Source organism: Macrotis lagotis, chromosome 4 (assembly GCF_037893015.1).
Source record: "Macrotis lagotis isolate mMagLag1 chromosome 4, bilby.v1.9.chrom.fasta, whole genome shotgun sequence".
NCBI classification, from domain to species: domain Eukaryota; kingdom Metazoa; phylum Chordata; class Mammalia; order Peramelemorphia; family Peramelidae; genus Macrotis; species Macrotis lagotis.
In genome coordinates this window covers 29,757,002-29,780,073 of record NC_133661.1, presented here as the reverse complement: position 1 = coordinate 29,780,073, position 23,072 = coordinate 29,757,002, and the positions used below count along the sequence as shown (strand labels likewise).

The window sequence follows — 23,072 nt, the reverse complement described above, 5'->3', positions numbered from 1 at the left end:
GCAGAATGAATTGGAAATCATCTCATAGGAGGGAATCAGGAAATGCTTCTCACAGAAGGAGGGATTTTAGCTGAGACTTGAAGGAAGCCAAGATATCTAAGAAACAGGTGAGAAGGTAGAGAATTTCATTTCTGGGGGACAGCTAATGAAAATGCAGGTGGAAGAGGAACAACAACATAGAGGCCACAGAGTACCTGAGGGCTAAGGTCTAAGGTAGAGAGGGGCCTGGTTATGAAGGGCTTTCCAGCCAATCAGAAGCTTTTCTATCAGAAGATCCTGATTTAGTAGGGGACCCCTGGATTTTTTTGGTTGGAGCAATCAAGTGAAGAGCTCTCAGGAGAGTAGCTTTCAGGTGAGCCCATATTAATTGGATTGAGAACATTAGATGAGATGCAGCAAAAGAGATGAGAGGGAACCATCTGGATGAGGCCTGTGAAGCCTGGGCCTGAAGTAGGACAGGTAATTTGAGCAGTGCTTCCTCTCTCAGGGCTCTTGTGTTTCTTTTCCTATTAGTGGCAGTTGGTAAACATTTGTTTATAGTGATGAAGAAGGAATTTCATGCCCTCAATGTGGCTGCAGGGGCTGGAAGTAGGTCAGGTGGTTTGGGGGAAGCTGCTATTGCCAAAGGCTTTTGATTTCAGGATCCTTGACTATCTCCATCAGGGATTAAGTGGAGAGGATAATCATAAATTGTTGATTGGTGGTGATGAGATGATGATGTGAAGATGAGGTGGTACCCATGTAAATACTTTGTCAGAATATATCTCATTCAATCAAAAGGCCTTACTTAGACTTGTGTGCAAAAAGTCTTTGGAAATCATTGAATAAAGTGAAATGATGCCAGACCAGAAAGTCTGTTCCATTGAGCTATATAGGATCTAGTGATGGTTATTTGAAGATGAGGGAGGCATTTGAGAAGCAGCCAGTAGAAGGGGAGAAATTAAAGATTATTGGGAGAACAGGGGTGAAAGATAAAAGATGAGTGGAAATATGTAAATGTAGAGGGATTTACTTTGATAAAAAAGACCACAGGCAAAATAGAGCAAATTTATTACTACCTTGTTAAATTTAATACAGTTTCAAAAAAACTATTCACAGTTTCATATAATTTTATTTGTCTTTATATAATGTTCCTAATAAATACATCAACTGATTTTCCAAGTTAGGAAGAGAATAAGGTAAACTATAAACCAGTGAGAGAAATGATGGATGTCTTCCAGCTGTCCCCAAAGAGCATGACAAGGAGCTGAAGGTAGAAATGCCCATGGCCAAGTTTGGGCTTTGTAAATCCAAGGTTCCCAGGAAAGAAAACAAACTCCCCTTGGAGACTTGCAGGAGGTCTGAAAGGAAGACTGGATGACCCCTTGTTGCTTTGTGGGCCTCCCTCTGGTCTGACTTTTGGAACTCAGCAGTTATGAAGAGTAAATTGGAGATCTTGAAGAATTTGGTTGACCTACTTGTCTCTGGCTAACCACTATAAAATACCAAACAGAAGTCAGATTCCAGTTTATCCCAGATACTTGGGGCGTCCTATTCAGAAAAATATCCTTCTCCTTATGACAAATAATACAATAGTTGTATAGCATGTTAAGGTTTGCAGAGCCTTTTGCTTTATATTTATAACACACTTCCCTTGACTCTCGCCAAAAGTCACCAAACCAATGAATTTCAAGTTATTTCTTGTCCTTTAACTCGCGTGGTATTCGTGAAGGTGTTACACATTTCATCATTTTTGTCCCTAGTAGAAACTCTTTTTCTTTTTTGTATTTTATTTTATTTGCCAATTACAAGTTCGTTTTCAACATTCTTTGTTGGTAAGATTTTTGAATTTCAAATTTTTCTCCCTCCCTTTCCTCCTCCCTCCCCAATCCATCTAACTTAGGTTGTTCAGCCATTCTCCCACTGAATGCTCTCGAGCATCCTCTCAATTTTTCAATTCTTTGCCACCACACAAAAAAAGCTGCTATGAATATTTTTGTATGTGTGGGTCCTTTTATGATCTCTTTGGGTAGTATTGCTGGATCAAAGGGTATGCACAGTTTAATTGCCTGTTGGGCACAGTTTTTAAATTGCTCTCCAGAATGGTTGAATTAGTTCACGACTCCACTCATAATGCATTGTGTCCCAATTTTCCCACATCTTCTCCAGTATTGATCATTTTCCTTTTCTGTCATCAGCCAATCTGATAGATGTGAGGGGGGTACTACAATTATTATAATTTACATTTTTCTAATCAACAGTGAAACAACAGCATATTTTATATGACTATAGATAGCTTTAATTTCTTTGTCTGAAAACTGCCTGTTTTTTATATCTTTTGACCTTTTATCATTTGGAATATGCTCCAATTGTAGAAACTTTTGAAGATGGGACCCTAAATAACTGCAAAAATAAGAAAATGCAATAAAATTATTCTCTTGTATTGCTTTTTGAGCTGCAGTTCAGTGGCGTATGTATCTCTCTGTGACCTTGTTGAGTTCACAACCTTAACTTTGGTCCAATTACACCTTTGCTGGCACCAGTGACTTTGTAGAAGTGGGGAGACTCCTCCTGGCAAGCTCCCTGGGACTCAAAGACCAGGTTGTCTCTAGGGCCATTGTTGTTCTCTCTAAGCCCTCCTGGTGTCCTCAAGAGGGTGAGATGTGGTAGAAAAAAAATGGGATTCTTTAGAGACTCTTGTGTCTGGCTGGTGTCTGAGATCTCTTTGAAATGACAGCTATGTAGATCAAGTCCTGGCTTCTTTTTCTCTGGAGCACTCTACAGTGGGAAGTGCAGACATACCCAGCAAGCATCCATTTTACAATGAAGAAGGGTACACAGTTGAATTATCCATGTTTTAGCTTTTGAACAGAATCTCCTTAGTGATTATTAGGTTTATTTTTCCCCTAAATACCTAGTTTCATAACTTTAATCTCAAGACAAAAAACTTAGTAAAGAAAGATGCCCTTCAGTTGGACTCTGACCTATTTCATAATACTTTTTAAAAAATTCCTTAACTTTAATATCTGTTTGTTCATTCCTTTTTCATGTTTTTATATGTACTCTGTGTGTGAGTGTGTGTGTGTGTGTGTGTGTATTATTCTAAATCCACAGATATTTAAGGAAATTCCCCCCTGAGATATGATTATCCACATTTCATTCTATGAATGCTCTAGTAGGTTCTTGTTTTAGTTATGGACAGGCTGGTTTTTCAGATGTCTTGACTAAACCAATGAGCTATTTGCTTTAGGGCTCAAATAAGGAATACACTTTTTGAGAAGAGCAAGGGGAAAGCTAGCTTAGTAGACAATAAGAAGCAAAATAAATAAAAATGAAATCATATAAACAGTGCAGGTAAGAAAGAAAAATGAGAAGTGGGAACTTGATTTCTGTAGAATCTTAGTCTCTGCGCCTTGCTCTTAGCAAGAGACCAGCCCAGAACTTGGATTCATTAGTTTTGTAAAAGTTCAGATCACTGTGAGGTTGTGAATTTCATAACAGAAAGAAGGTTTTGGTTGTTAGATTCAATCATACTGGTTGTCACTTCCCTTTAATCGCTCCCTTGCTCCTATCTTCCCTCTTTCTTTAGAGGGCATCACTCTCCTCTCGAAACCTGGGAGTTGATCTGGACTGACACTCTCTTTCCCTCTTCTCTCTCTCTCTCTCTCTCTCTCTCTCTCTCTCTCTCTCTCTCTCTCTCTCTCTCTCTCTCTCTCTCCCCTCCCTCTCCCCCCCCCCCCCCTTCTCTTCCCTCCACATACCCCCTAGATCCATTCTCTATCTGGTGCAGGCTACTATGGCTTCCTGCCTAGATGGTTGCAACCTTCTCTCCTCATTCCCCACTGAGATCCATTTTCCATTTAGCTGCCTCAGTGCCCCCCACTCAGTAAACTCCAGTGATGCCCTCTCACCGTCAGGGTCAAATACAAACTTCTGTTCAGCCTCCAAGGTTCTTCCTGACCTCTCAGCTCCCCCCCAGCTGAAGTGTCCTCACCATCCCACGAGCAAGGCACTTCTTCCAACCCCAAACCCATTGTCTTTTGACTATCAATTCTAGGGCCTTCTGTCTTGTAATCATCCCCTAGTTACTGTTTGTTGAGCACGTTGTAACCATTTGCTTGTTGTCTCCCTTAATTGATTGTGAACTCCTTGGGGTCAGGACTGTCTTTGGCTTCTTTTTTGGATCCCAGATACTTAGGTGCTGGTTATTGGGCTTGTTACCTGACGGATGGAGGGATGGAAGGATGGAGGGATGGATGGATGGATGGATGGATTGGAGGGAGGGACAGATGTCCAGCTGGTAGGCATCAACCTTTAAAAAGTGTGAACCTCTTGTTTTACAGATGGCTATTGACCAGGCCCACCGACAGAATGTTTCCTCTCTCTTTCTTCCTGTGATTGAGTCTGTGAATCCTTGTCTGATTCTAGTAGTCCGCAGAGAAAATATTGTAGGTGATGCAATGGAAGTCCTTAGGAAGACGAAGAATATTGATTACAAAAAGCCACTTAAGGTAATTTCACATTTTTCTTTTTCTCTGATGGCAGCAAATTCAGAGGATCTTTGTCATGTTGCTGATGAGCATATTTTTCTACTCTTTATTTTAAAAAATTCATTGTTTAATATTTTATATAAGCTGTTAGGTTGCAAAATACAATTTCATTTGTTTTTAAATTAATGTGCCCTTTATAGGTTATTTTTGTAGGAGAAGATGCTGTTGATGCTGGAGGTGTACGCAAAGAGTTTTTCTTGCTCATCATGAGAGAGCTGCTAGATCCGAAATATGGCATGTTTAGATATTATGAAGACTCTCGGCTCATTTGGTTTTCTGACAAGGTAAGAAATTGCCCACATTTCCTGAGTTGTTCCAGTAACTGCAGTTTGTCAGAACAACTGCCCAAATTCTAGCATATTTGGTATAAAAATATCTACTTTTAGTAGTTGGCAGGACAGAACAAGCTTCCTGCCTTCACCCCAGCTATTAGCTTCATTACTAAATCAGGGAGATACTAACCAGCTAGTCTAGCTTCAGAAGACTCTGTCACTGAAATCTCTTTTCACAATCGAAATCGAAGATGAATTTAATTAATTGTGTTATGTTCCATAGACAACCTCTGTTGCCATTTTTCTGCTTGATCAGATAAGGGACTGAGATGCTTCATCCAATTTGTAGAACTTGTAATTTGAAAAAGTCAATTAGGGTCAATCTGCTTCTGTTCTTTACCTTGATTGTCACATCTTTTACGAGTTCTTTATAGTATCAGGACACAGAATGGAGTTTTGTGTTGTATTCCTGCCCTGATTTAGAACTCTTCATCCTTTTCATACAAGTCTCAGACTGCACGAGCCCACCAAAAGCCCTACCTGACTGTTTGTGTTTAAGATGCGATATTACATTCATTTTTCTTCACTGTTGTAAGAAATTTTTAATTAATTTTTGTGACCTCAAGTTATCACTGATTTTTTTTTTCCCCTTTGAAATTCATAGACCTTTGAAGACAGTGATTTGTTCCACTTGATTGGAGTTATCTGTGGATTAGCAATTTATAACTTTACTATTGTAGACCTCCATTTTCCTTTGGCTTTGTACAAGAAGCTGCTGAAAAAGAAGGCTTCCCTGGATGATTTGAAAGAGCTAATGCCGGATGTTGGGAGGTCAGTAGGAATACGCAAGGGGGGGAATGAAGGGAAGGGGAAAGAAATATTCCTCTCAGAGACTTTATTTTTTTTTTTTGCCTAAAATGAACATATTTATTTTATTTTTTTAAGTTTATGAATTGGAAGAAAGATCTTTTACACAGGGTGACTACAGAGTATTCCTTAGATTGAAAACTAATGAGATTGATTTGTCTTTTCTGTGAAAGAGAAGAATTAAAGCACCATTACTGATTTTTTTTGAAGCTTGGCCATGACCCTTGCAAATAGCAGATAACACATTTATGAGAATAGCATTTTCTGAGTAGTCTTTGAGGGCAAAACATGGACATTTTTATTTTTGATGTACTAAATTCCCAATTGGAAGTTTCAGAAATTTCTTTTTACTACTTATTGAATTACATGGATCATGGAATAGAATTGTGATAAGGGACAAACACACTTCCTCAAAATGGGCATAGTCACATGATAATTGTATTCAGAGGAGTCAATCAAAGCCTCAGAATGATTTAAAAAATCTGATATTTTCTCAGTTGGGCAGAAGGATTCCACAGATTTTTAATGTACAGTTGATGAAAGTCTATTTTCTTTCCTTTCAAACGAAATATGAGGTAGCTAGGTGTCAGGACAGCCTGACAAATGACTAGCTATGTGACCCTGGACAAGTCACTTCACCTTTTTCTGCCTCAGTTCCCTCATCAGTAAAAATGAAGATCTTAGACCTTTACCTCACAGGGTTATTAAGGAGGCTTAGATGAGGTAATAATACTTATAAAAGGCTTAGCATAGTACCTATCACTTTGTAGGTGCTAAGTGTTAGCTATTGTGATGAGAACACAATCTTTGCTCTATGTAAGCAAAACATGTAGAAGCCCTGATGATCCTTTTTCACCTTAAAGGAATCTATTTATTCTTTTGCAGAAGTATGCAACAATTGTTGGATTATCCAGAGGATGATATAGAAGACACATTTTGCCTGAATTTTACGGTTAGTTAGAAGAATGTATTATTCTAGAATAACCTGCCACTTGTTACTTGTTCTGTACCTCTATTGCTTTCTCCTTTCATCTTGGGAAGTACTTCACATATCAGCTTTTTTCCTTATCTCGTTTCTTAGTAAAAATTAGATTCTCAGTCTTTGCTAACTGCTGAGTATTTGTGTTCAGCACTTGGCTTCCGAAGAGGTGTGAAGTACACAGCCCCTGCCTTCCCAGAGTTTTCCAACTAATTCAGAAACAAAAGAGAATGAACTAACTTTAGGGAAATGGGCTATTATCATTGAACTCCCCAAGAAAAAATCTGCAGGGCCTGATGGATTCACAAGTGAATTCTACCAAACATTTAAGGAACAATTGGTTCCAATTCTGTATAAACTCTTTGGAAAACTAGGGAAAGATGGAACTCTGCCTAACTCTATGAAACTTTCTATGAAACCAATATGGTACTGTTACCTAAACCAGGAAAAGTTAAAACAGAGAAAGAAAATTATAGACCTATCTCCCTGATGAATATAGATGCAAAAATCTTAAATAAAATCTTAGCAAAATGATTATAACAAGTTATCACTAGGATAATACATTATGATCAAGTAGGATTTATCCCAGGAATGCAGGGTTGGTTCAGTATTAGGAAAACTGTTAGTATACTCAATTATATCAACAACAAACCTATCAGAAATTATATGATCAGGGCGGCTAGGTGGCACAGTGGATAAAGCACCGGCCTTGGAGTCAGGAGTACCTGGGTTCAAATCTGGTCTCAGACACTTAATGACCTAGCTGTGTGGCCTTGGGCAAGCCACTTAACCCCATTTGCCTTGCAAAAACCTAAAAATAAATAAGGAAAAAGAAATTATATGATCATATCAATAGATGCTGAAAAAGCTTTTGACAAAATACAGCATCTGTTCCTACTAAAAACACTAGAGAGTGTAGGGAAATGGGCTATTGTGGAAGGAGCAGTGAACAGAGAGTTGATAGAGAAACCTCTTTTCAGCTTTTAGTGCTTGATATACTGCATCGGTTAGCAGTCACTGCCACCTTTCTGGGCCTCGGGGATGCGTGGTGGCATAGTCTTCTGTCCTTCCAGCTCTAAGGTTCTAGGATGATTGGGATAAATGCTAGAGGAGAGCTGCCCAGAATGCCTGGGAGAAGATCAAAGAAGATGGAAATTTGCTAGGGTTACAGGATAGATCGAATTTTAAGTCTGTGGAGGGATAGGGTGAGAGGACTTAAAAGGTGATAAGTTAGGATGGTGGTGGGAGATACTAAAAGTATGTTCATAGTCAGTAAACTTGGGAGATAATGAGACATAGATAAGGAAAGTTACTTTCACTCTGGTTATGGACAAAGCTTTTAACAGAAGCATAAATATTTCATAAGGGCAATGGCATCACTAGATAGTTACAAATAGAACAATGTGCCATTTTGTTTGCAGTTAATCCAAGAATTAAAAACAGAAGATACACATTCTCACCCAGATACCTATTGTATCTTTATTCTTTAAAAGTACGGTATAAATACAGTTTAAGTTTAATCACAGTGATAATAATTTGCTTGACTGAGTCTGACATTCAAAAAAAATTTAATAGATCACCGTTGAGAACTTTGGTACAACTGAAGTGAAAGACCTGATTCCAAATGGGGCAGACACTGCTGTCAATAAACAAAATCGGTAAGTGATTTTGCACTGGCCTCCAGTGTTGTTCTAAGTAAGGTAGGTCAGAATTTATTCCCCCGTATTATATATCAATATATAAGGGTTATCTTCAGATCAACATTTCAAAATATTTGAGTAGTAGCTGCAGTGGGGGAAGAGAGAATTGATTTGAAAGTTTCTTAAGTACTTTTGACTTTCTTTGTTAACATGTACTCCCACCCTAGCAGCTTTACTAAGAGAATGCAGACTAATTGTTATTATTATTATTATCTTGAGATTGTAAGTGGGTCACGATTTCCTTACCTTTTTTTCTTTTTAGAACACAGAGAATGAAATTGAAGTTTATCTCCTTTTTATCCTCTATTATTCTTTGGGAAATCAGATTAGTCTTTAAAATGTGAATTCTCTATCCAATAAGACATTATTGAAGTGTTCACCATGCTGTCTGACACATGAGAGCAGCACTTCTTGTAATTGCTTTCAACTCTTAACTGGCATGAGGTTCCCTTGAGGTAGACTTAGTCTTTGTTGCTCAGAAGCCATTAAGTTCTTTGAATTTCAATTCAACTTGTGCAAAATATCTTCTGAACCAAAAGTCATAAGGAGGTCCATGTTGTTCGTTATAGTCTTCCAGATGCTCAAATGCCGTATTGTAGATGAAATGTTTGTACTCTTTATGAGTCATTTTGCATGGTCATCTAATCCAATTTTTTATCTATAAAAGATGGCTTTATTGATAGCTCTTTTTGAACTGTCTCTCAGTGGGTGGGAAAGCAATCACAAGTGCATCATCATTTCCAAAGCTAGACATTGAATTGTCACTTGCCATGATATAATAATGGAATGATATTTTATTGATATTGCCTTTCCAGCAAAATAATACAGCTTAGTTAAAAAAAATTTCGGTGTATATGTCTATCTTTTTCTTCCTATTTCTAGGCAGGAATTTGTTGATGCTTATGTGGACTACATATTCAGTAAATCAGTGGCTTCCTTATTTGATGCTTTTCATGAGGGTTTTCATAAAGTATGTGGCGGGAAAGTCCTTCAGCTCTTTCATCCTAATGAACTACAGGCCATGGTGATTGGAAACACAAATTATGATTGGAAAGAACTTGAAAAGGTAAGGAGAAATAAGTTTATGAGTAATTTTGAAGACCAATATAAAGGTAAGCTCCAGAGTCCCAACTTGGACTTGAATTTTGGTAGATATCTTGCCTGTTCATCATTGGTTTGCATTTGCCCAAATTGATCTTATCATTTGAAAGGAAAACACCATGAATAATCTGGGAAATGTTTTTTTTAAAGCCATGGCTTTTATTAAATTTAGAGTTTCTCTATTTCGTGTTGCTGACATTCTTCTTGTTAAAAATGAGTGATCCTGTGACATTGGCCAGCTGGCAGCTCCAGGGAGGACTGAGTGGATATTCTTCTGTCCGCTTCAACTGAGGAAAGTTTATGAAAATCCCTAGCAATGTTGAAGTGATTTGTTTACATTTTCCCCCACCATTCTCAGAACAGAAAGAGCAGGGATTTGTTACTTTTCTCGGAAGCTTCATTGATGCAAGTATCAGAAATGGTCTCTCTTTAGAATAATAATAATAGTGAAATGTCTGTTCATCAAGAATAGTACTAAAAATTCACAGTGTTTTCTACAGGGATGATGACCTTAAAAAGAAGCCTTTTTTCTTTCTTTCTTCTGTCTGGAAATTCCTAACAGCTCTTGATTTCTCTTTGCAATATTAACTGCACATTTCCTGAAGTTAGGGCAACACGAGGCTGTTCACCTCTCAGGTGGATTCAGAGTTCACCAGGAACTTTTTGTTCCCTTCCATGTTCTCAGCAATGACCAGACACTGGCCTTGGGGCTGTACCTATCACAGGATCTTCCATCTCCAGGCTCTGCCTTTTGGCATCTCTGGGCACAATAGCACCTGCACCCGGAGTTGGGCTCCGGTGCGTCCGGTGCCTTCTGCTCAAGGGCAGAGAGCAGCTGTTGTCTCTCTTTGGATCCCCAGCATAGCACTGTGCCCGGACACACAGGCAGCACTTGAGGAGTATGGGTTGTGGACTTCTCAGGGGCCAATAATGCCAGCAATGGATGGTTCGCTTCTGAAGGACACAGTGGATTCCTCCAGCTTGTGTTTGCATGTTGTCTCTCCGTCTTAGAATAAGTGTTCTGGAAGATCAGGGCCTCTTTATGTTTTTCTTTTGTATCGCCAGTGCTGAGGAGAAGCAAGGAATCGAATCAGCAGCTGTTACACTGCCCTGAGGGCTTTGTAATGATTGTCTCATTTGATTCTCACAACAGTCCTGGGAGGTCAGTGCTGTTCTTATCCCCATTGTACAGATGAGGAAACTGAGGCAGACAGAGGTGAAGTGACTTGCCCAGGATCACCCAGCTAGTAAGTATCTGAGGCTGGATTTGGATTTGAACTCAGGTTTTCTGACCAGTGCTCTGTGCACAGTGATACCGCCTAATTGTTGTGGTTAGCAGCTCTCAAAAATGCCCAATTCATAAATGAGGTCAGAGCAACCCGGCTCTGCAACAAGCTCAGTGTGACCTTGGACAAAGTCCTTTTCCACTTTTACCCTCAGTTTCCTTATCTGGAAGATAAGAAGGTTGCATTAGGTGATGGCTGACATCCCCAGCTCTCAGGCCTGTGTTGCTAGTAGGGAGAAGTGAAGAGATGAAAACATTTGGGGAATGCTATATTTACCTTCCCCTCCAAGGGTTTGTGCTGCTGCTTCTCTGGACAGGTAGCATTTATATTCCTTCCTGCTCCTTTTTTCCCTTTTGTCTCCATTTTTGGGGAATTTTGCTTATTCTTTGGTAATTCTACTAGTTTTGTTTCTTTAACCAATTTCTGGTTTGGCTAATGGCTCTAGAAAAATTTGCCAGAAGTTGGTTTAGAATCCCAGAGCTAAGTTGAAATGTTTGGATTTCTCTTTCCATACCATTTGTCCATTTGTAAGTCTTCCCCATTACAAAGGAAAATCTTGTCAATTATGCGAGCCAGCTAAAATGTCTGAAGGCTTGAACTGCTACTGCATCTCCACCAGTCTAGTATTATTGGACGTTCTCTTCTAAGTACGTTACACAAAATTCTGAATAATATCAGGTAAGCTTATTATTACAATATTAAAAAATGATTGCATTTTCATGGAAAAGTGGAATATCTTCACGTATCTTTTGGGTTATGATAATGGGTGAATAAATACAACCTAACGTAACTAACTTAAGCTACAACAGCAGCACATTTATGGGTGGACTTTTATGTCTGTTTCTTAAATCATATTGGTTGATTCATTATTGCCATAATGATGATTTTTAGGCTGGAAAATGTTCTATTTATATTGAGATGTTGAATATACACTAAGAAAAATGTTTTTAAAAGATTTTTTTCTTCCTACTCTCACTGGCTGGTATATGTAGGCACAGGAGATTTCATATAAAAACCTTATTGGTTAAGTATCATTTCAAGCAAATGGGAGAGCTAAAATTTAGAAACGTTAAATTTATACTTTTCTATTCCTTTATTTGTCACAAGTGATTGGTGAGAAGTTTTGTGAGAACAAAGCATCTATCAGGACAATAATTATCAGTGAAACAGGATACTAATTTTTAATGTTTTAAATAGTGAGAAAAGTTAAGTTTTGGGATACTGTTATCGTTTGGATAAATTGCTTTCTGTATGTAAATCTTCACTGCATGTACATGTGAGCATTAATTTTAAATGAATTGTAAAGATGGCTTGATGCATAGACATAAAAATTCAAGGTGTGATATTATTTTCACATATAAAAATGTTTCTGATTAGAATGTGAACTTTAATTTGTTTTTTCCATGTTTAGGAATATATTTTGTATGAAAATTGATCTTTCCCTCTCCCTCATGACTAGTAGCACCAATTTTAAGATGGCTTGTTAGGACTTTCTTTCTTTCTTAGAGATCTGTAGCAGTGAAATAGTGCAAAAGCATCTGGCTCAGTTAAGGCACCAAGTCTTCTTCTTAATCTCTTTAGCATTATATTCTAATTGAGCTAATGTTTCACATCCAAGGAAATCTACTTTTTATTAACTTGAAGCTTGGTCGGCTCTGTTGTTGTTTCTAGAATACAGAATACAAAGGGGAATATTGGGCAGAACATCCTACAATAAAAATTTTCTGGGAAGTTTTTCATGAATTGCCATTGGAAAAGAAAAAACAATTTCTCTGTAAGTATTTATATTTAATTCTATTTTATATGAATATTGAATTTAATTGTTGTATATGATTTCTGCCTTATGAGATTAAACAACTTTGTGGTGATTAGTATATTTTATATGACTTTATTAATCACTTAGTGACTTCTTGGTCACAATAAAGATTAGGACATTCTCTTCTGTCTCATAATTGATTAATTAAAATCATTTAATTTTTTTATATTAAATGTGGCACATAAAAATTCTAACATTAACTCATTTTATTTTGATAATCTTGAGGATTGATATATTTTATTTAAAACGAAGTAAAAGAAATACCATTATGTTGGGATTTGAGACATTTAATCACAGATGAGCAAGCTCTGAATTTTTTTTAACAGGACTCCATCCCAGCTTCTCTGTCAAAATATTAAGTACAAAATATTAAGTATTTTTTTTTTTTTTACAAATAGAATCATAACAGATTCTAATGAGAGTCCTTTAAACAACCCTGAATTGACATAAGAGAAAAACTTAGGGTTGATGGTGCCCTATTTTACTTTTCATTGGAATCAATTGGAATAATCATTGGAAAACTTTCTAATTATTTTTCTTAAAAGTGCTCAGATGGTTATGCCTTTACAAAGATTCATCCCACATATTTCCTAAACTTAGGATCAAAGGGAAAAATGACTTGTGTCTTTGAAAAATGCATGAAATTGATGTTCTTGTTATTTAATGTTTGACTCAAATTTGGTCAGCCTAATAGGAACAGTGCCTGTTAGTCAAATGTCATCTTGAATGTTGCATTGGTAATTTCTTCCTAATGTTTTAATAGAGTATTTTATTTAGGGGTCTGGTAATATGGCGCAGTCATTATCAATGTAGTCCATTGAGAGAGACAGCAGTACAGTTGATGAATTATTTTTTACAGCCATGACCCAGTTTACCACCATTATCTTTCCCCATGCCCTGGAACCAATGGTGGTCCAGTCCAACATCCCTCCCTTCTCCTAAGGAGGCAGCACCAAACAGTGGGAAGGAAGTGCCAACATTGGACTGTTCTTGAGGGCTGGCTCCGTTGCTAAACAGTGGCTCAACTTCTCTCTGGGGCTCAGTTTCTCTGTGTGTATAAAATGAGTGGCTTGGACTGCATTTTCTTAGGGTCCCTCCAAGCTCTAAAGTTGGGTTTGGTTTGAAGGCCACCAGAAGCACATGACCTAGCAAATAGAGAGCTGACCTGGCTTTGGGTCCCATCCTGGCCATAAGTTGACTTTGATGGATCAACATCTCAGGTTTCAAAAAGTAGCTCCCCAGGACTAGATGTTGATGAGAAGGTAGTGACCTGCGTTGGTAAAGGGAGCTTCTCATCTGGGAGTGCCCTGTCCCAGGAAAGCACAGCTCAGACCTTCTTTCTACAAAGATTAGCTTAATAACCATAATAACTTTTGCATTTAAATGTCCATGTCTTTCAGAGAGGACATTGTGGGAGTATGTCGCTTCTGATAATATTGCTATTATTCAGAACATTATAGAAATTTCTCTTTTGGAATAGACTTAATCATTAATACTCTCAATTGATGTAAAAAAATCTTCCTTTGTTCTTTGAGAAGATCACATTTTTAGAAACAGCAAAAAATCACTTAAAACCAAATCTGGTAAATAAAGTGATGAGGTTGGTCAGAAACAAAAAAGTAATGAAAACAGTGTCGTTTGGTGTGTGAACTATCCCACATGCCATATGTGTATTTCAGTGATCTGCTTCACGGTCAGTAGGGCAGTTCTAAAAATATTTGCTGGTAAGCAGTTGCTTTGGGCAAAGCTAATTTGTAAAAACAAATTTCAGCAAGTGGGTTTCAGTGTGTCTGTTACCACTTTACAAATTTGGGAAACCTATTCACAGGACTCGTTGGCAGCATTGGCTTTAGTACATCAATAACTAAAGATTTTATGTATTTGAATAGTGCTTTTGTAATGCAGGTGTTTGTCTTAAGTTTTCATTTAAAAAAAATTTCTTGTGATAGTATTTTTGACAGGTAGTGATCGGATCCCTATTCTTGGTATGAAGAGTCTTAAACTGGTCATTCAGTCAACTGGAGGCGGAGAGGCCTACCTCCCGGTCTCCCACACCTGTTTTAATCTTCTTGATCTTCCAAAATACACAGAGAAAGAAACTCTACGCTCTAAACTGATCCAGGCCATTGATCACAACGAAGGCTTCAGTTTAATATAACTTGTAGAGGTATTCTAACTATTCTTTGTGTCTTTCTTGTGGTGGTGAGTTCAGTGGACAAGGTGACAGAGGTGATCAGATAATAAATGCTCAATGTTCTGTGACATTCAGATATTCATGAAAGCCAAAAAGTCCTAAAAGAAAACGAACAAACTCTGTTAATATTAGACTTTACTGTACAGAACCATGGACACTTTTTTGTCATCTACCAATAAACTTGCAAGTATTGTGGATACATTCAAGTTTCACTAACATGAATTTTAATGGTCTGCCTATGACAAAAACGATCTTGGTGTGAGAGTGCATGGAATGGTTGCTTAATTCTTTTCAAATCACTGGGTGAGAAACCTTTAACTTTGGTTTGCAATAGTCACTTGATTATTTTTCATTTTGTAAATAATGTTAAAGTTTTTGTAATAAAATAGTTACGTTCTGATACCAGTACAGTTTCTATGGTGTAATTGAACTGGAATGACTTTTATGGGTTAAAAATTATGACCATTAAATTTTTTTTTCTTGGTTTCTTAGAAATCCAAGTAGCAGAAATAATAAGGGTAAACGTGTAGACCTTGTTTTGTCCTCGAAGCGTTTTCTAGTATCTTGCTGTGTCCCAGATCTGGCTTCTAGGTCCTTCCTCTGGAGTCCTGTGGTGATGTTGCAGCATGGTTCATTTAGCAGTGGAAAGGGGGCTTTCCCATGGGTGCCAGTGATAGGAGTGGGCACCCTTCTGAGCTCCAACACCCTTCTCTCAGCTTTGAAAAATACCCACGGGGAAGGTTCCCTGGAGTCACATTGTCCACAGTGCTTTGGGCTTATGTAGAAGAATCTTCTTTCGGGGGTTTTTTAATTGAAGAAAACTGTTTTCAGATGCTGATGGTGACTGGAAACACTTTCAGATTTTGTTCTGCTCATGTCATTAAGTCCTGAAATGGGTGCTGGTATGCAGTATGTGTTTGACTTTCAGCTATGGTGCAGATAGTTATTTTTTAAATTTATAAAATGCGATGAAAACTTTAAATAAAATGCTTGAATAAAGATTTATTGTTTAATAATTAAACTTTCAGTGGTTCTCATGTAAGATCCAGCACTCGTCAAGGTAATTTCAAAGAAGGTTTGAAGAGCAAGACTTTAAAATGTTTTATTTTCCTTTCCTTTTTCACCTATCTTTATAGTAAAGTTAATAGGAAAATCTCTACTGGTGAATTCCTCCATCTTTGCAGTCTTTAGGGGCTCGGTATGGTTGTTTCCCAAGGATGAGTCAAATAGGACACCAGGACATGGCCCAGATGAAGCAGAACTGGCTCCCAGCCCTGGATTCCCTGAGGCATCAACTGTCTACACAACAAACTTTCCTTGAGGACTTCTACTGCGACCAGGTCGCTGTGCTAGGTGTTAGTGATCCAAAAGCAAAAAAAAGCCCAAAGCACTGCAGAAACCAGAAAGGGAGCCCGCTGTGGGGAGAGGGATGGGAACAGACCTGAAGAACAGCATGTGTCAAAGGTCATGAAATCATCCCAAATTCTGGCTGAAATGTAGGCAGAGAAAGATGGAAAGCCCATCATTACACTGAGGAAGGATAACATATCCCAAGTTTGTGGAGGAGAGGCCTGTGCTATAGAAGTCTCTTGGTAGCCAGTCCTCTGAAGGGAGTGAAGAGACAGAGGCTGTGAGCTTAGAAGAGCCTAGACTGGGGCTCTATTTAGTTAATTGTGGGTATGGGAGAAGACGTGGGCTCGTGGGCACCCAGAAAGGGCTCAGACAGATTGGTGTAGGGGGCTAGAGGAGCAGAGAGAGTGAGTTCCATCTTGGACCTCAGTCCGAGATGCGTCTGGCCTCCACAAAGGCCGCCCCCCCCCCCCAACTCCTCAGACCCCCTAGTCCTGCCATGTCCCCCCCATCACATTTCATTTTATATTGGACTTCTAAGTCTCTCAGCACCATCACCTTAGAGAAAGAAATACAAGGTCCTTCATCCCTGTAATTCTGAGCTGAGTGATTTGCATTTCGCAGACTCTCCAACTGATTTCTCTAAAATGGATTTTGTGGAGGTGGATTTAGACTTCATAACTACTTGTAGTCGCTGAGTACTATTGACTGGGCAGCCCTGTTCTGGGGGAGGGACAGAGCTTTATGGTGGGCCGGCAGACCCTCTTGCTTCCAGTGAGTGCAGGCGCAGTTTTTATCTGGAAATTGTAACATTGGCAGTAGAAAGAAGCTGTGACATGACTTCGATACTTTGATGAACCCAAGGGACGTTGGGAAGACACAATTGGGAGTCCCGTGGAAGGTGAACCTGCTGACCAATGAGATGGAGCTAGTCTTGAATTGGGGGCTGGGGGGAGGGAGGGGGTGAAGTGCATGCAGCTTGGGCCAGTGTCCTGCCACAGTGAAGAAATCCTTGCTTTTCCTCTCCAACCATAGCAGTTCAGTTTATAGACAACTGGATTCATAAGACCAACAAAAACAAAGAGATCATAGATTAAATTAAAATAGTTTAATATCAGAATAAGTTTCAAAAACTTAACAGTAGTTTATTAACAGATTTACACCAAAGACAGGAAAAACCTCCTCCTCAGCACAAATAAGGACCCATACTCTGGCTTTTTTCCAGTTTATGGCCAACTTCTTTGTATACCTAAAATACTTTTATTTTCAACATTTTGACACAGTTGAATACTTTTTTCATGCCAAGTGAGTGGAAGACATTTTCACTTATTGCCTCAGAAAAGCCACTTTTAGCTGACCCATAAAATGGCGCATATACAAGAATGCTAGTTTAGGAGCAGATTGTTTCCCCATCTCCCCTACTAGATTGCCCCTCAGTTACAGGAATCGTGCCCATGGCTGGCTGGACAGATGAGCACACCAACCAATAGACAATCTACAGAAATGAGCAATCCTGGACCCTACCTCTCCACGCTCCCTTACTACCTTTCGTTTCACCTCCAAGCCTACCCACCCTAATGTTGCCCTTCAGTCCTTTAGTGTCCTTTGCAATTCTGGGTCCAGCTCAGAATACAGTTCAGACAGGCCGAGCTCTATTGGAAAGCATTGTTAGAGCGAAGGAAACCATGACAGCAGTTGCTACTCCTGGCCTCCCTTGGCCGTCCCAAATGAAGCTGTGATACCAGAGAGAACCTTAGGACAACACCCTTTGGTTTCTTCCCCTGCTGGAAGGCCGGCTCGGAGGCTGCAAAGGGTAGAGTCGGCTACTGCCCATCCCCGTTCACCTCCCAGCTTTCCTAGGTGAAGGTCTAAAAGGGTTCTTGGGTTTTGAAAACCATTAGGGGATGCTATGAAGCAGCTTCCTGCTATTTCTGCCACCTCCATCTTCGATGAAGGCTTCTAACACTTAATGATGTTACTGAGTTCCTCAGGTTAGTATTTTCTCCTTATTTTCATCCACTCAGAAGTTAAAAAAAAACCAGGATACTTTACTGTCTTGGGGGCTGTGTGTGTATCCCATACTACTGGGTAAGGCCTAATGTAATAACTAAATGTTTTAAAAGAAATGCTTATTTATGAATTACATACTATATTTGTCTAATAGCAATCTTTAAAAAAATGATTAAATGTGGTCAGCATAAAATTCAACATAAAGTGCATCTACAAACTATATGTCATTTCTTCCAGGTAAGTTATAACACTTTGTGATATTGTAACCGTTTCTAGCCAAATCCTTTTACTAAAATAGTGCAAAGCTGAACCAGTCCAGTCCCTAATGAACAAACAGCATTGGTCAAACCAGACCGAGTTTGGAAAACTGCAGTACATCCAGAACTCCAAATTGTTTTCTACTACAAAAATCATCTCTTTTAAAAATCAGTATTTTCCCATAGTGCCCTCTTGGGAACCTAAGAATAAAAATATGAGAACAATTGGGGAAAGAATATCTGCATGGTGGGCAGCCATGAGCAGGTTGAGTTTGCAAGACCAAAATAGCTTTATAACATCCAACACACAGGACCAGGAAAGGGAGTAATGTAGCAATCGCTAGTACAGAGATCTTAAGAACATAGTCTTAAGAACAGCATGTGAAAAAGGACAAGCTTTGAGATACCAAAACCTGCTTTGGTGGGTGACCACGAGTCCTCGTGCCTCCGAGGCACTGCCCGCCCGTTGACCTTAGTACTCCATTCGCCTTATTGCTTGGTCTCTCTTGTTGGGTGGCAGCTGTGATGACTTTTCCAGCATCCTAAAGGTTTAGTGCTGCCATTGCCCTCCTCATGGATTTTCTCTTTAAGTTATTAAGAACATGAACCAGTGTCATTCATGGTTAAGTTCAAGGTATCACTAGAATAACTGGGATCCAGACGTTAACACTCATTTGGTGCTTCTAGGCAGACGTACCAGAGAAAGGAAGATACCCAGGTAGCAGGCATGTGGCAACTCTGGGGCTGGGAATTCGGGAGACCCGGGTTCTAGTCCTGCCTCTTCCATTAACCATGATGAGATCCGCTGGAGACCAGAGCTTCTTCACCTGCTCTAATGGTCTTTGACATGAAGTAAGTTAGGAAAGTCAAGGGGTCTATCTGCTGGTTAAAGGACCCTTTATACACAAAAGAGGCGAGAAAATCCCTTCGTTTCATCAATTCTTAGTATACTTGGAAAAATGCAAGTGTTTAACAGAAAAAAAAAGTCAAATGCCAATTTTTAATAGACTTTAACAGGGTGTACAAGTATAAAACACTGTTTTCGTATTTCAAAAGTTGCAGGGAGCCAGTCATTTGAAACAGTCTACAAAACAGGCCAGTAGATTACATAAAAGACACTATATATACAATATAAAAAGAGCTGAAAACAATCCTCACTGTAAAAATAATTTAAAACAGAAATCTTTCAATTTAAAATATCATCTATAGCACAAACACATTGTATCATGCAAATGAAAATGAAATATACTGCATTCTTTAATGGAACCAAATGAGTTCTGAGATCTTTTAGAATTTAGACTTCAAGACGACATGCCAACATCTTTTAGAATAACAAATGTCCATTTTTAAAACAATTGTTTTTCTGGCAGTTATGGTCCTAATTGGTGTTTTATGCTTAAAGAACAGCTATAATTTCAAAACCTTACTAAACAGTGTAATAAATATTAAAGCAAAATACAAATAATCTGTCATTTTTGGGTCATGTTGAAAAAGTGGTTTGGAAAATAAATGCTTTATTTACTATGCAATTTTACAAAATATGAACTTCAGAAAGCTGGAAAATCTAGCTGAGGAACTGAGATGTACTTTTAAGGCAGGCTACTGTGACAAAGCTACGTTATAGGAACTAGTTTCTTTCACTTGACTAGGACCTTCTGCCCCACGGCGAGCTGTCATCCCAAACTAGAAAAATCATTTCTAAGATCCCAAATCCTCCAAAATGGGAGGGGGAGGTGGGTGGGCCCTCTCAGAGGCAGACTTTCTGGCAAACTAGACTGAATTTGCATCACTTTGGAATTCTAATCAGCTTCCTGTCACTTTCCTGTGGTATTTGGGAAGGGAAAACAGCAGTTCAAAAAACCAAATATATACATATATATACATATATATATGTATATATATATATATATGCATACTATGTATGTAGTATGTATATATAGATGAGAGAGAATACTCTCCCCTGTTAGAAGTACCATTATTACAGATTCAAAAAAGCTTTGCATATTCACATCTTGGCAGTTTAATGTTTATGGAAAAGGACCAATGCAAGCTGTACCACAGTGATAGGTATTTACAGGATAATGGTAAAGGATCTTCTAAACCAGGGGATCCAGCGAGGCACCTCAGACGGAAACACTTCCAAAGCATTTGGAGCCAAGGTTTTCCACTTGAGTTTTAGAATATGGTATAGACAATGCTAACCCATCCACAGGAAATCTTAAAAGTCTTCTTTGTTTAAACAAAATGTTCCTGATCATGTCTTCAGCCCCATGTCTTATGAAAGACTTAAACGGTGCTTTCCCAGGTTTCATCAACTTCAATCTACAAACATTACAGGTTTTTGAGACCAAAAAAATTAAAGTTAGCTGCCACTAAAGTCCTTGAAAATGCCAGTGTTTTTTTAAAGGGGGGGGGAGATTCTCTGTTGAATAAAAAATTTAGCAGAACAGAAGCATGAAGGTGTGAAACAACCATTCAAAATGATACAAAGAAAAAATTGTGATAAATACCAGTCTTTGGTCTAGATTAGCTGTTCCCTTTATATTAATTTAACATCCAATGGCTTTTGGAAAATTTTAAAATGTTGAAGTTCACTAGGTACCCCCCAACCAAAAAAAAAAAAGCCAAACCCCAAACTATATATACATACAGATGCATTATCACACAAAATGAATCTTGGAGAAAAGTGAACATTGTGACTAATAGCTGACTAAAGATACTTAGTACCTTACCTTTCTTTTAAAAAAGTTAGTGTTGAGTGTACAATTGTAGAATTACCAAAAAAGTAAAAATTATACATGAAAATCTGGTTGAACTATCAACACCACACCCTTCTAAGTTTTCCTTGCTCTCTCAAGTTCAGAAGTAAACATTCATTCTGACATGCCAAAGTTCCTAATGCTGGTGGGAAAGGTCCTGTAAACCAGGCAAAGATGACATTATAATCTGTTGGCTGGATGGTTGACTTCAGCTGCCTCGTCCTTGCCGGACATGGCCTCATTCACTGCGCACTGGTTGTCACCGTCGCACACATAGCCCACTCCACCTTGCTCGGGAACATCGGGATCCTCCTCCAAGCCGTTATAGAATTCCTCCATCTCACTCTCATCCTCCATGGGCTCTTCCAGACTTGGGCTGTGGCAGGTTCCACTGTCACTGTTGCTGCCACAAGAACTGGAGGACAGGACATCATCTTCAGAATCTGAGTAGACCTCGGCGCCGTGAAAAATATAGCGATTTGGTGGTAAAAAGAGGTACTGGTTACCTTAAAATCAGATTGTGAGACAAAAAGGAGATCAATGTTATTTTCTGCTCATAACTGTCAGTTCTTTCTGGTAATGCAGACAAATTTATTTCATTTTAAAATAACTATCTTGGGGGCAGCTAGGGGGCGCAGTGGAGCACTGGCCCTGGAGTCAGGAGATCTGAATTCAAATTCAGACTCAGACACTTATTTAGCTGTGTGACCTTGGGCAAATCACTTAAGCCCATTGCTTGGTCAAAAAATAAAAATAGCTATCTTGTGAGGAAAAAAGTTAATTCATCTTTTTCTAGCAGCCTAAGAGCATACCTCTTTTGGATGTATCTTAAAATTGTATCTTCTCCTTTTTAAGACAGGTTTCTCACTAAAAAAGAATTCCTCTTTTTAAAATTCCCTTTTTAATTTTATAATTAAATATAATTTTATAATCTATTCCACTACTCTGCTTCTCCATTTCTTAGCCAGTTTTGATGACTGCTGTTTTATAATATAGTTTAAGATCTAGTACAGCTAATTTTTAAATTAGACCTTTAAGATTCCTCATGATTCCTTTAAAAAAAATATCCTCTCTTTCTTTAGCTTGGCTTCCTTAGGCAGCATGTTCAATGCAAGACAGGGCCTTTTATCTTCTAAGTTTTCATTAATGAGGACCACTGCAATGTTTGTCTCTCATATTAATGAATACTTGAAGTTTGGCAAATCATTTGTGTCCTCCTAAAAGATGATTTTGTTTGAGAAATACTCCATGTTTAAGTGACAGAATGGATGGACATCTTTACAAAACCACGTTCTGACAGTCTCAAAATCTGAACTAGAAGTTGTCAGTAAAGGAGGAGGAACAGGGAAGGGGCATTTATTTATTTGGGAACCTGCTCAACTTACAAACAAGTCAAGATTCAACCTTTCCCAGGGATCAGAGCAGTTGGACCCTGAAGGCTCTAGGCCTAACTGAAGCCAGCGCTCTGCACAACCCAATTGCCTGGGGACCTTTGAGAGATGGGCCAAGCCCTCCTCCTCTTCTTCAGGCCCACTTCCCTTTCTACTATTCATTCCTGACAGTTTACTGCTTCCCTCCCCTCTAGTCCCAAATGGAAACAAAAATCTTTTCAAGGTTCCCAGAGTTTTCAATCTTTTAAGGATGATGGGGGGGGGGGGGATCTCTTAATATCTTCTCTATCTCTGCCGAGGTCACCTATGCCCCAGGGTGCTCAGCTTCAGAAGGGGATGCCCTCAACAGCCAAAACTGTGCAGGTTAGAAGAGACAGCATCATCAAAACATGCCCCCATCCTGGTCACTGCCAGCAGGGAAACCAAGGGGAGCCACCCCCAGGTCTGCAGCATCACCAGGACTTAAGTTCAGGCAGCCAGGCACTCGGTCCTTTCTGCTTTAGACTAACTTCAGGAATCTAAAAACAAAATGACAGTTCACTGCCCTCTAACCAGTTTGCC

General features: G+C 38.9%; 2 protein-coding genes across 6 annotated transcripts in view; one reads left to right on the top strand and one right to left on the bottom strand.

Moving 5' to 3' along the window:
• The window catches only part of HERC4 (HECT and RLD domain containing E3 ubiquitin protein ligase 4), a 94,089-nt gene extending 73,092 nt beyond the window's left edge, over window positions 1-20,997 (top strand). For all 3 annotated transcript variants that reach the window (XM_074232369.1, XM_074232370.1, XM_074232371.1), the window contains 8 exons: window positions 4,323-4,490; window positions 4,670-4,813; window positions 5,466-5,632; window positions 6,554-6,620; window positions 8,223-8,305; window positions 9,230-9,413; window positions 12,406-12,508; window positions 14,500-20,997. In XM_074232369.1, coding sequence (XP_074088470.1) covers window positions 4,323-4,490; window positions 4,670-4,813; window positions 5,466-5,632; window positions 6,554-6,620; window positions 8,223-8,305; window positions 9,230-9,413; window positions 12,406-12,508; window positions 14,500-14,708 — 1,125 coding nt within the window. In that variant the 3' untranslated portion in view covers window positions 14,709-20,997. The remainder of the gene's footprint in view (window positions 1-4,322; window positions 4,491-4,669; window positions 4,814-5,465; window positions 5,633-6,553; window positions 6,621-8,222; window positions 8,306-9,229; window positions 9,414-12,405; window positions 12,509-14,499) is intronic.
• Window positions 17,188-23,072, bottom strand: part of SIRT1 (sirtuin 1) — a 35,986-nt gene continuing 30,101 nt past the window's right edge. For all 3 annotated transcript variants that reach the window (XM_074232372.1, XM_074232375.1, XM_074232373.1), the window contains exon 9: window positions 17,188-21,626. In XM_074232372.1, the coding sequence (XP_074088473.1) occupies window positions 21,301-21,626 (326 nt within the window). In that variant the 3' untranslated portion in view covers window positions 17,188-21,300. The remainder of the gene's footprint in view (window positions 21,627-23,072) is intronic.